Below are 13,661 nucleotides of genomic sequence, written 5' to 3' on the forward strand. Positions count from 1 at the left end.
AGTTGAGCTTAAGAGGAGAGATCCCATACCTTTTTGGCTTCATTGGGGAGTGAGTGAAGCTTGTCAAAGTAGAGGAGACTTCTTGCTGGACCCTGGGAGGAGCTTGTACAGCGTCAAGGCACAGGTTGTAAAGTTCTTCTTTTGAATTAATACAATCAAACTCATTTTTCTCAACAAGTATCTCATGTTGTTTGTTTCATGGACTCCTTGACTTTCACGTTAAATATGTTTTATGATATTGGCTTTTCAGGTGCTATTTAATTTGTTTGCCTTGTTTGTGTTTGCAGATTCGCGACAAAGGAGCTCATTTGGATCGAAGGAGTGAGGGCATCCACAAACTTGCGTTGGACCTAAGGTAGGCCCTAAAAACACTTGTTTGCCATTGTTTATAAAAGCATATTTAGAGAAAGATAGTGTCTGCTGGTTTGCTTGTCGTTAGATCTTCTTTAGATTCTAGGAAGGTCTATCTTGTCCGCAAGATCGACTTATTCCGTGTGACAACTCCTTCTAGTTTGTTTTCTCCATTCATTGAGTTTGACATAGTTCCTGTATATAGTAGTTTATCTCTTTTATATGATCCCTTTTCTTTAATGACCTTCCTTTGATCTCCTTTTCCTTAATATATTTTCAACCATTAGGGGTACCTAGGGTTCAATGGTGTGGGAAAAAGTCAAATGAATGAATTTTATTTCTAATGTTAGTGGGGTTTTTGTATGTAGTCTCAAGTCGCTTTGGTACGAGAGCCCTATGTTTGTCATACTAAATTTGTCATATAACAATTTTTGGGTTGCACAAAATTCTTGTTTACTACATTGATTCAATGTTGTACATTTTCCGTCGTGGAAAGTGCTAGTGTTGTGGCATTTTAGTGTGTTTGTGATCGTGTTTTAGACATAGGCCTAATTTTGAAGTGCCAAGGAAAAATCAATAGGATGCTGCAAAAACATTGATACATGAATGGGAGCCTAAACCCATGGAAGATCTACCTGCTCCACTCCTATCAAACTGAAGCTTGAAGAAATAACTAGAGCTAGGGCGAATGTGGTCACAAAAATAAAACAAATTCCAAAGGTGGATGATGAGCCAATGGATAAATTTACCATCATTTCAACCAAAGAAGCTATTCAACTTGACTATTACACTATTGATATGAAAATTGATATTAAAAAGCTTGTCTACTATGCATTGAAGTGGGAACAAAATTTATTGAAGATGGACAATCTCAGAGTTTCCAAGATCCTAAATATCCACACAACCTAGAAGACATATAGACAACTATTATCTCCAAATAATCCCTAACACAACATCAATGTTGAAGGAGTTACCGACATATTACAATTTTGTAACTATAAATCAATGTATGAGTAGGAAATCTCTCCATTGTGGGCAACGAGGATAGGGAAGGGGGGAGTGAAAATTGGAAGGTTGAATGTTCTTGCTAAAATCATTTTTGTAATATTTTGTAACAAAGGATTAATTTACCAATCAATGCAACCGAATTGTTCAAAGGATAGATATGTCTCTCATGTACAATAATTGTCAATGTTTATGATGGATGAATCTTGCATATTTGCATACATTTGTGATAATGCCAATATTATGTTATAACTAATTTATCAACCATAATGTGAATTTTACTTTTAATGGTTGTAGAATGAATCAATACCTAGGTATGTCTACAATCATTAAACATTCTACTTATATTTAAAAAAAAAGGGAATTTTTTTTATTTCTCTTTAGTTACATTCGGTCTAGCAATCAATCTCCCTGATCCTAAAAGAATTAATATTCACTATAAGTCAAAGTAGTTATAGCGGTAAGGATGGAAAATCTCATTAACAATAAAAATAGTTCATAGTTTATAATAAAGATTCTTTACTATGAAGTGGCAACCGGGCCCACATACTGGTCAAAGATTACCACTCCAAACGAAAGAGGGTATAATTGGGGCTTGCAATCAGGTTTTCTCCCCTCGTTGATGACTACTCCAACAATATCCACATTGTGGTCATCAACAGTGAGATCATTTCCTTTCCCATTGAATTGGTTTATTTCCTTTTGCAAGTAGATTGATTTCCTACAACTTTTCCATTTCAACATTAATTGGTTAAGCTAGCTTTAGTGACCTAGTGAAGAAATTATTTCAATAATCTGATTTTGTAAGCATCATTCTTATCCATATTACGGAAACTCTTAAAATAGTGTGTATACAAGTTGTTCTGGTGTATACAACACATGACAATTCAAAAGTGTTAAATGAATTCCTAGTTGATAATTAAGTGCACAAGTCTTCTATTTGTCTTCCTGAGAAATGAGAAAGTCAATTAAAAGACTTGTCACTATTCATGCTCTTCCTCAGATCTTGAATAAATAAGTAGGTTATACAAAAAGAGCGATACATTTATACAAAAAACTTCTTGAAAATGCCATTGATCAAGCATGTAAAGATAGCCAATGCATTAGTCAATCCAAAATGGCACCACTACAAATTGATAATACCTTGTATTGAAGGCCATCTTACTTATGTCCTCTCCCTTAATTCTTACATGATGATACCTAGATCTTATTTCTATTTTGGAAAGTATCTTGGATCCTTTAAACTAATAAAATAAGTCATGTATCTTAGGCAAATGATAGTTGTTTTTTATTTCTACGTTATTCAGTTGTCTGAAATGATTGCACAACCTTAATGTTCCATCTTTATTTCTGAAAAAATGCATAGAGGCTCCCTAAAGTGACACACTTGGATGTACATAACCCTTCTTCAAAATCTCTTCAAGCTACATTTATAATCCATTTAGCTTTGACGTGCAAAGAAATATTGGTGATCTTTACAGGAAACTTTATGTTCTTCAAGATTTTTGGAAAAATGGTGAGCTTACCATGAAGATTGATAAACTAAGATAAGGATAATAAATTCTAGAAATTAACTTATTCTCAATTTTATTTTTATGGTGGTTGCACCTACATATACTTAGGCATTAAATTTAAATAAAAAGCATGGAATGAAGAAGATGATTTGTGGTTTTAAAGCTTACTTTGGTATTGGAAACAAATGTAGGAATGTTGAGGTTTGGAACTAGGATAAGGAAAACAAATCATTTTCAACATTTTAATTATCCCAACTTGTGAAGGTTGGGTTTGCAATGGAATTAGATTATAATTAAATAAATCCAGAAAAGGAAATGCTCTTGACTCCATTTCCTTCATAGAAGCATGATGATGTTCAATAGAAACTAAAGCCATGATTGTAAAATATAAGGATAAATCTAGGAAGTTTAGCCATTGTTAGTTCTATATCTTCTAATATGAGTAGTAGCTATTATAAATTGGAAAAAGATTGAGCTAGAGATTCTAAGGTTTAGATTAACTATACAAACATATGAGAAAAATCGATTGTATTAATAATATAGATTATGTCAAAAGTTTATAAGCATATGATATTTAACCCTAATGTTGGTAATAAGAAAGATAATGGGATCATTAATAAGAAGTGGAAATGTCACAAAGACCTTATCAATATTAATGTAGTTGATGAAGATAATTTTTAAACATTTTTAGCTTAAAACAAACAAGTATAGTGAAGATTCATATCAATGCTAACAACATACACAATGAACTCATTAATAGACTAACTAAATTAAAAAATTTATGATAAAATGAAGATTGAAGATAACACTACTTTTGAACTTGCATAGATTTAATAATATAAAACATATGTTTAGTAAGTTTAACTACTCTTGACGGCTCCCTAGCTTACTAAATTGCAATGATTTTGACTCTTTATTTTATCAAATTCCTAGAGACTTGGTAGCTTTGAAAGATTGGTTGTCACTATTACACAAGGTACCTAGTCTAACTAATAGATGAAATGACCTTTTTTTGGTGGCAGGTTTTTTTGTCATTTTTTCCGAAATCCCGTAAGGATTTTTAAGAATCATAAGTTTAAGTAGCTTAATCTGCAAAGTTTGAGTGTCTCATGGTTTTTTAGAGTGTTGAATCTGTTTATGCATTCAAAAGTGCATTTTAAGCAACAAGAAATCATAGTGGTTTGAGTGTCTCATGGGTTTTTTAGGGCGTTGAATCCATTTATGCATTCGAAAGTGCATTTTAAGCAACAAGAAATCACAATATCGCTAGAAATTGTATTGTTGTATTCCGTCTAAAAATCCATTTTAGACTTCACGTACAACTATTTCATAAATGCAATAACGACATGTCTCCAAGACTTAAACCTATTGTTCACCAAATCATTGTGGCTAAGATAAAATGACCACAATATTCAAATATATAAATAATATTATAATAAATAGTAATTAAAAACTGAAATTCGATTGAAATTATAATCTTAAATAAATGAAATTATTTTTTAAAACAAATATATATATAAAACTCAAAATCACTGAGAACGAAATTCTCACACCCTTAAAATTATTTATATCATATTTAATACAATAAATTTTATTAAACAACATCATAACTATGATAGATTTTTACACCTGGACAAAAAATATCATGATTTTAGGTGCAATAATATTTCTAACTAAACTAAAATATATAATTAGAAAAAAAAAACATGTAACACCAATAGTAAAAGCCAAATGAAAACCAATTTATTCCGGTCAAATGGAACCAACATTTTGTAATACACATTTAACGAGAAAGCGCATAGGCAGACATATATATATGAGATTCACTTTCATGATTTTCTTTTATTTTCACTTCATTTTATACTTCCAAACATAGGCCAAACACAAAACCAAATTCCCCGTCAAATGAAAACCAATGTCCTGTAAGTGCACAGAGGCAGACATATACAGATATTGATTCTCTGTCTGAGAATTCTCTGTATTGTTGCTGGACTTCAATGGAAATAATAAACACACGAATCTATTTATCCACTGAGAACTTTTAGAGCATTATTTGTTCTGTTCTCTTATTGTTGGACTTACAATAAAAAATACATATCCTCTGAGAATTCTCTTATTGCCAGAAATAGGAAATTATGGTGGAATTCTCTTATTGCTTGCTGGGTTTACAATGGAAATAGGGTGCCCATTAAACACAAGAATCTGTTTATCCACTAAGCAGTGAGAACTTGTGGAGCATTATTGCTGGACTAAAATTTAGATGTCATATGGGAGCTTTATCCAGTGAGAACCTGTAGAGCATGGTTTGCCTGTAGATGTGGCCGGGTTGGACAATGACAGAGGGGAAATTAGGCTGATTCACTGCATTGGGGAAACCCTGAGTCTCGAAGCACAGTGCTGTGTGTGGCTTGTGCAGGAAGCCCCCTTTGCCCACAATGTGTTTGAGATTATTACTGGTATAGAAATGCATCGCTGGAGCAGTGGACCACACCTCCATCACCCTGCGACTCCAAGGATCCTTCATCCTCGCAGCAATCCTCAGCCCATTCTTCAACTTGGGTCCGTCCAGAACATAATTGTTATCGAACCCAGGGGGCCTCTGTTAGAAACTGCTATTAGAAACAGCAAAAGGCTCATTGCTTTTTAACGTTAAAGCAGTTTCTAATCTTAATGTGACCCGATCTAATCTTAAAGCTTTTAGATCTTATCTTAAAGCAGTTTCTAATCTAAAGCATTAGATCTTAAGCGTTGAATTGGTATATGATGGACGTACCAGATTAGAGTTAAATAATATATAAAGGATTGGGTCCTCTCTCTCCCACACACAAGAGTTGTATTCTTCTCCATCAAGAAACGCATAAAGGAAGTGAGGGCAAGAGGAGAGAAACCGAATTCTGAGAAGAAGACAGAAGACAGAAGACAGAAGATGGCAGCCATTACTTCTTCCGCTGTTAATCAAGGTATGTCATCTTAAACAAAGATCATATTAAGTTTGTCAGTGAAATATTTGGTATTGATAATCTTTGGGCTGTGAGTTAAGAAATTTACATTTGGTATCAGAGCCAAATCAATAACTGAATATTTCCTATGAATATTTCCTAGCGTTTTATATGCCCTGCGATCATCCATTAAGTTTTGGGAAATCCTGGAGGTTTAACATTCCCAAATATCATTTATGAAAATGGCAATGACGAGTCCATCCTCCCTTGGAAAGATCGATTTCCTTGCTGGTGGGTACTGTGACAACATGAAACCGTTGATCTGTAGAATAGCCTCAAACTGAAGGATCGAATCCCCACACTGGCTATTCGACTTGAGAAGAAAAATAGTAGTCGGCCCTTTTGAATACGTCCTTCTGCAGCCACCGGCTTTTAATTCTGAAAAATATGCTCGGCCTCTGTACTAAGAATCAAATCCGACCCCTCCTGTTTTGACAGCTCCTGAGAATGATAGGTATGCTCACGAGAAACTCAGGCTACCACTGAATTTTCCAGCGCTGTCAAAAGTTCATCGCATTGCCAGCTTCGAATCATACATTCTGTGCCTGGGCATATAGTTTGGAGTGACGTCTTTCCTTATTGGATTAATTCTGTTTTGAATGCGTCATATTGTATGATATTTAAAAGTTAATACCAGTATTTGTATAACCCAAGACTGAATTCTTAGAACGTTTTTTGGATTCAAGGGCAAGATTTATGCACTTTTGGCATTGTTTGAAATTTGGGCTTCTCTGGAGAATAACTATGAATCCCCTCAATATCGAAATGTATACTATAATCACATAAGGGTATTGACTGTATTGAATTTTATGCCCACCCAAACAATAATACTAAAGCTAAAGTAATGCGATATGGGGCCGATATGGTGAATAAATTCATCGTGACCATCGTTATTACTTGCCGTCCTGTCTCAACCGCCGTATTGTGATTTTTCATCATTTTGTATTTGCTGTAATGGAATCTGCGAAACTCTAAGTTGTTCCGTGGTGGTTGAGTGGTAAAAATCAAGGTTTTGGTTGCTGCTAGCTTGAGGCGTAAGATTTTGGCCCATAGTGGAATCAATAACAGCATATAAATATCTTGATATAATCCATTATATATTTTCTACAAGAACATGCTCTATAGAATAATGTGTTGGAAATTTATTTTTTTCCACAGAGTAATTGCGTTGATAATAGAAGTTATTGACGTTTGATTGTTTTGCCATATAATGATGGATCTCTATAGTAATTGTTCTGTGACTGAATGTTTCGTATCAAGTATGTGTTATAAATCATTTATGCACATGAGATTTATGATTTTGTTAATCACCAAAGTGGTCAAAATCAGAATAATCATTTAGTGCATAAGTGACATAATGATTATTGATAGAAATTGCCAGTTATAAAATACCAATTAAAACTGGCGTCACTAATGATAGAACCTGAGAACTTACCCAAAGGAAAGTCTTGTTCTATAACTAGTTGACATGATGAGGTTTAATAGATATTTTGATTAAATAAATATTGATCATCCAAAGATGTCAGTTCTATTTGATTGAATATATTTATTACCTGCTTATGTTTTGGTATTTAATTATGTTAAGTATAAGATAGTATCTACCCAAAGGAGTGCTATATTATACTATTATGTCTACATCTGAATCGCGTTAGTTATGAGCTTATAGTTATTTCATTTTTAATTTGCAGGAGTTACCATGAATACACATGCTTCATCTGTTACATTGTTCACTGGTGTTAATTTTTCTGAATGGAAAGAACAAGTCAATTTCCATTTAGGTATTCAGGATCTTGACTTGGCACTCCTTGTGGATAAGCCTGCTGCTCTTACAAGAGACAGTACTGAGGCAGAAAAATCACACCATAAAGCATGGGAACGCAGTAACAGATTGAGCCTTATGTTTATTAAGATGACTGTTGCCAACAACATCAAGTCAACAATTCCACAAACAGAAAGTGCTAAGGGATATATGCTGGTACTCTTATGGCAGAACTCACGACCATGAAGTTTGATGGGTCGCGAACTATGCAAGAGCACATTATAGAGATGACTAATATTGCAGCAAGGTTAAACTCCCTGGGACTTACAGTAGAGGATTCTTTTCTTGTCCAGTTCATCCTGAACTCGCTACCTTCTGAATATGGACCTTTTCAGATTAACTATAACACTATAAAGGATAAGTGGAATGTTAATGAATTGGCCAGTAGACTTGTTCAGGAAGAAGGACGTTTGAAAAATCAAGTGAATCACTCAGTAAGTTTTGTGAGTAATAAAGCTGGTAAAGAAAAGAAAGGAAAATCAAGTCATTTCAAGAAGAAAAAGGCACCTGCTAAGAATGGGCAGGATGAGGAAAAGAAGGAACTAAAGGATGTTCAATGTCATTTCTGTAAAAAGAAAGGACATTATCAAAGTGACTGTCCGAAAAGGAAAGCTTGGTTCGAAAAGAGAGGTGATTATCTATCTTTCGTATGTTTTGAATCAAATTTAGTTGAAGTTCCTATTAATACATGGTGGCTTGATACTGGTGCTACAACTCATGTTTCCAACAATGTGCAGGGATTTCTTACGATCCGAACCATAAATCGAAATGAAGATCGTTTTCTCTTTATGGGAAATGGAATGAAATCTTCAATTGAAGGCATTGGGACTTATTGTCTAATTCTAGAAAGTGGATATGTATTAAACTTATACAGTACCCTTTATGTACCTTCATTATCTAGAAACCTTATTTCCGCAAGTAAATTGGATATTTCTGGTTTTAGATGTATGATTGGATCTGGTTGTTTTGATTTATATAAGAATACTGATAATGTTGGTTCTGGTATTCTAATTGATGGTTTATATAAGTTGAAACTGAATGACACTTATGCGAATTCCTTGTTGAATGTAGTAAATAATGTTGGATGTAAACGTAGCATGTTGAATGAAAATTCTGCTTTCTTGTGGCATAAACGACTAGGTCATATATCCAAAGAAAGAATGATGAGATTAGTAAGTAATGAAATTTTGTCTTTAGTGATCTAGAATTATGTGTGGATTGTATTAAAGGTAAACAAACCAAACATAATAAGAAAGGAGCCACTAGAAGCAGCCAGCTTCTTAAACTAATACACACTGATATTTGCGGACCTATGGACACTCCAGCCTTTAATGGAGAAAAGTATTTCATCACTTTTATTGACGATTTTTCCCGTTATGGTTATGTCTATTTGCTTCATGAAAAAATCTCAATCTGTGAATGTCCTTGAGACGTTTGTAAAGGAAGTTGAGAGGCAATTAGAAACTGGTAATGCAAGATTCATTGAGAATGGTGAAGTCAGTGGGAGTACTAGAAGAGAAATAGTAGAAATAAAGGAAACAAGGGTAAATGTTACATTGCCTAGAATAGTTCCTCCATCTACTATTACTCCAAATGTTGTTCCAGCTGTTGTAGAACAACATGATGATAATGAACAACATATAAATGAAGAAGTACTTCCTGAAGGAAATGACTTACATAATGCTGATATGCATGAACCACAACAAGTAGCATTAAGAAGACCTCAAAGAAATCGTAGGTCAGCTATTTCTAATGATTATGTGGTTTATATGCAAGAATCAGATTATGATTATGTGGTTTGGAATTGTTGATTACAAGGAGTGTCTGGAGATCTTGATGAGGATGTTTATATGGATCAACCTGAGGGTTTTTCTGTAGAAGGTAAAGAACAATTGGTGTGTAAACTTAAGAAGTCAATATATGGGCTTAAACAAGCATCCCGGCAATGGTATATTAAGTTCAATACCATTATTACATCTTTTGGTTTTAAGGAAAATACGGTTGATCACTGTATATACCAAAAGATCAGTGGGAGCAAGTTTATTTTACTGGTCCTTTATGTTGATGACATCTTGCTTGCTGCAAATAATTTAAGTATATTGCATGAGACTAAAGAATTTCTCTCGACGAACTTTGAAATGAAAGATATGGGAGAGGCATCCTATGTGATTGGATATAGCGATTCAGATTTTACTGGATGCATCGATACTAGAAAATCGACTTTTGGTTACCTGTTTATGTTTGCTCAAGGTGCCATATCATGGAAAAGTGCGAAACAGACTATCGTTGCTTCATCCACTATGGAGGCAGAATTTGTGGCATGTTATGAAGCCACAATTCATGCATTATGGTTGCAGAACTTTATTTCAGGACTTGCGGTTGTCGACACCATTAGCAAGCCGCTGAAAATTTATTGTGATAACTCTGCAGCAGTATTTTTCTCAAAGAACGACAAGTACTCTAAAGGTGCCAAACATATAGAACTGAAGTATCTTGTTGTGAAAGATGAGGTTCAGAAACAAAGAGTGTCAATCATGCACATCAGGACAGAACTTATGATTACAGACCCTTTGACGAAAGGGTTACAACCAAGACAATTTAAGGAACATGTTCAAAGAATGGGTCTTGGTTGTATTAATAATAATTGATGTGTGACATTCTGAGCTCTTTTATGTGTTTCTGATATACAATCATGTGTTTCTTGTTTCAATGTAGTAGTACGTATTTTATGTAATTTTAAAACAAGAAAGAGTCTTATAAAGATATTATGTTTAATCATTATGATATAAGACATTATGTGGACCATTATGCTGTTTTATATAAATTATGAGTATGAATTGATGGATTGCTGGTATTGTAGTATATGGAAGGGAATGCATTTGAATTAATAGTGCACAACCGCCATAACTCTCAGCAATTTATCATAGTATGATGTTCAACACTTAATATTATGAATAGTCGGGTCAAGTGGGAGAATGTTAGAAACTGCTATTAGAAACAGCAAAAGGCTCATTGCTTTTTAACGTTAAAGCAGTTTCTAATCTTAATGTGACCCGATCTAATCTTAAAGCTTTTAGATCTTATCTTAAAGCAGTTTCTAATCTAAAGCATTAGATCTTAAGCGTTGAATTGGTATATGATGGACGTACCAGATTAGAGTTAAATAATATATAAAGGATTGGGTCCTCTCTCTCCCACACACAAGAGTTGTATTCTTCTCCATCAAGAAACGCATAAAGGAAGTGAGGGCAAGAGGAGAGAAACCGAATTCTGAGAAGAAGACAGAAGACAGAAGACAGAAGATGGCAGCCATTACTTCTTCCGCTGTTAATCAAGGTATGTCATCTTAAACAAAGATCATATTAAGTTTGTCAGTGAAATATTTGGTATTGATAATCTTTGGGCTGTGAGTTAAGAAATTTACAGCCTCTGCCTACTCTTCACTTTATTAATTCTGGTGCCAACAATCGTCTCTTTCCTGAAGTCCAACGGAGTTCCCTCCACAGGCAATATCTGGCCTGTTGGAATCAGATGATCATCTGTGGGAGTATAATGTGAAGCCCATATTTTGACAGCATTGTCCAGTATATCCCTACTGTTGTTATGCCCTGCAAGGTTCCAGTAAGCATGAGTGGTTAAGCTCACAGGCGTAGCTTTGTTCCTCGGTATTGCCTCATAATCAAGTCTCAGCTCCATGTCTCCACTTATTGTATAAGTCACTGATACATCCAGGTCACCAGGAAAACCTGCATGACACTATTCTTATTTTAAATAACAGCAAACAAAGATTTACTATTAGCTGCTACACCCCCAATATGATTATCTGTCAACAATATTAATAATCAATAATTAAGGAGCAAATATCCCGTTCTTTTAGGTGATTTTTCTGGTCGGAATTGTGATGGCTGGGTTGAATTACAATTCTTTGATTATTGAAATTGCAGTGAGGAGCTTTTCCAATGAAAACAGGGTCTACAAATCCATTTCCATTTCATTGGTAAAATTGCAGTTTTCAGAATTGTGATTTTCCATCCATCAAATCATTAATGGAAGAAACAACAAGTTCACCAGCATCTCTCGTAGTTATCAGGGCAGTTGATAGGTCTGCAATTTCCCTCCTAATTATCAGGGCAGTTAATAGGTCTGTAATTCCCCTCAAGGCAGGCAGTTAGTAGGGCTACAGTTCCCATCAAGTTCATTCCATGCTTCAAAATCTCCCATCACTTCACTTTAGCACCTACCAGTATTTTCAACTTGGAAACCCACAATCCCCTATTTCAACCAAACCCCATCCAAGGAGATGGGATTTTAAATCTGTAGAAATGCAGGCTTGGCTTCTACATGGGATGGGATGGGATTAGATGAGATCAGCAACTATTCCAAAACATTGCTTATTATTTTTCTAAATGAACGTTGCATGCATGTTAATGGAATTCAATAGCTTAATTTGCAGGTTATATATGCATCAGCATAATGGTTAATATTTTATATGAGTAAAATGGAAAATGTCAAGATGTTTAAATTTAAATACTTCTGTACAATAACAAGAAGAATGAGATGAGAATTAGGCCTCCCACCCATATTCTGAATCCACATTAAATCTAGATGGCTCACCTTGTTCGCCGTCCACACTGTGGTAAGTGAACTGAATAGATGGCTTCCTCCCTCCTCTATACTTTTGCACTTTCCATAGCACATTGTCGAAGCCTCTCAACCCTCCTGTGTTCACACATACCATACCACCACTCTGTCATCAGTATGCAATCCATCATTATCAGTTCACATACTTTTACACTTTTGTTATAGACTTTTAGTTATCCACATAGATGCAATATTTTGTTACAGGCCTTTGGTTAGTGACATAAATGCAGAGCTGCAAAAAGAGGAAGGCACCCAGACATTCATTCACCATGGAGAGTGTTATTGCCATCGTTCTTGGGCAAATGGTAGGTTTTCCCATTTAGGGTAAATTGTGCATTCTTGATTCTATTGGATACACGACCCATGATGGCACCAAGGTAAGGCCGGTTGGGGCTCATCTTCTGCATTAATAACCAATCCCAATCCCATATCATCACTAGAGAGTCCACCATATTCCGCATTGTAATCTATATAAAACAAATTTCATTTGAAACTAGAGATCTAGGCCATGCCCATCTGGTTGGCATCACTGTGATATTTATGATGAGAATATTCCTACTATCACCATATAGAAATGCAAATACATAGACATAGTTGACCTCATACCATGTATGAAGCTGGAGAGTCATATCCAAGGGCCACATCTGCTATATGACCTGCACACATTAAACATTACTATGTTTAACGATACACATCTAAATGCACACATGTTTAATGAGATGACAATATTGAAAACGGTTTAAGAGGTTGATATGTCTAAGAAGATACATCTACCGGCAAACATTAATATGTTTAACGAGATGTTTTACCTCTAACATCTGGAAGAGTTAAAGAAACAAGTGTAGCTCCCCAGTTAGTAACATTTATGTGCATATCACCCTTATAAAGATGAAAGAAACCTGGACTATTCATATTCATTTTCTGAGGACCTAACATGCCTTTCCATTGCTTTTCTGAACCCAAAACTTCACATTTGCAAAGTTGAATGAAAATAAAGATCCACAAAGAGTACAAAACCATACCCAATATCTTAGCCATTATCAAAAATCAGAAGTTGAAACAATACACATGTGTATGAAACATACAAACACACTTATATATATACTTCACCAGAACTCAAAGTTGGCACTCTATTCAACCACAATTTCCATGCCAATTGAACATCTTTGGAATTGAGCGTGCATGAAGCCCAATCTTAGATAGTTTAGGTTTTCAAGGCTACTATAAAATTTATTTTTCAAGATTTGTATTTAGTTGTTTTAATTGTTTGTGTCCAACCTGAATTAGGCTCCATCTTACATCAATTAGGTTTTCAAAACCATACATTTAATT

The 13,661-nt window shown here is 34.7% G+C and overlaps 1 protein-coding gene across 1 annotated transcript; it reads right to left on the minus strand.

Annotated features, from left to right (window-relative positions):
• Positions 1-5,050: 5,050 nt before the first annotated feature.
• LOC149163446 (uncharacterized) lies at positions 5,051-13,367 on the minus strand. The gene is made up of 6 exons (XM_089429132.1): positions 13,139-13,367; positions 12,936-12,985; positions 12,598-12,730; positions 12,303-12,407; positions 11,133-11,434; positions 5,051-5,469 (listed from the first exon to the last, which is right to left on the minus strand). The coding sequence occupies exons 1-6, from the start codon at positions 13,365-13,367 to the stop codon at positions 5,134-5,136; spliced, it is 1,155 nt and encodes a 384-aa protein (XP_089285258.1). The 3' UTR covers positions 5,051-5,133.
• Between the last annotated feature and the right edge of the window lie 294 nt (positions 13,368-13,661).

Source organism: Pinus tabuliformis, chromosome 5_1 (assembly GCF_031772625.1).
Source record: "Pinus tabuliformis cultivar Carrire ecotype Pingquan chromosome 5_1, CPIR1, whole genome shotgun sequence".
In the NCBI taxonomy this organism is placed as follows: Eukaryota; Viridiplantae; Streptophyta; class Pinopsida; order Pinales; family Pinaceae; genus Pinus; species Pinus tabuliformis.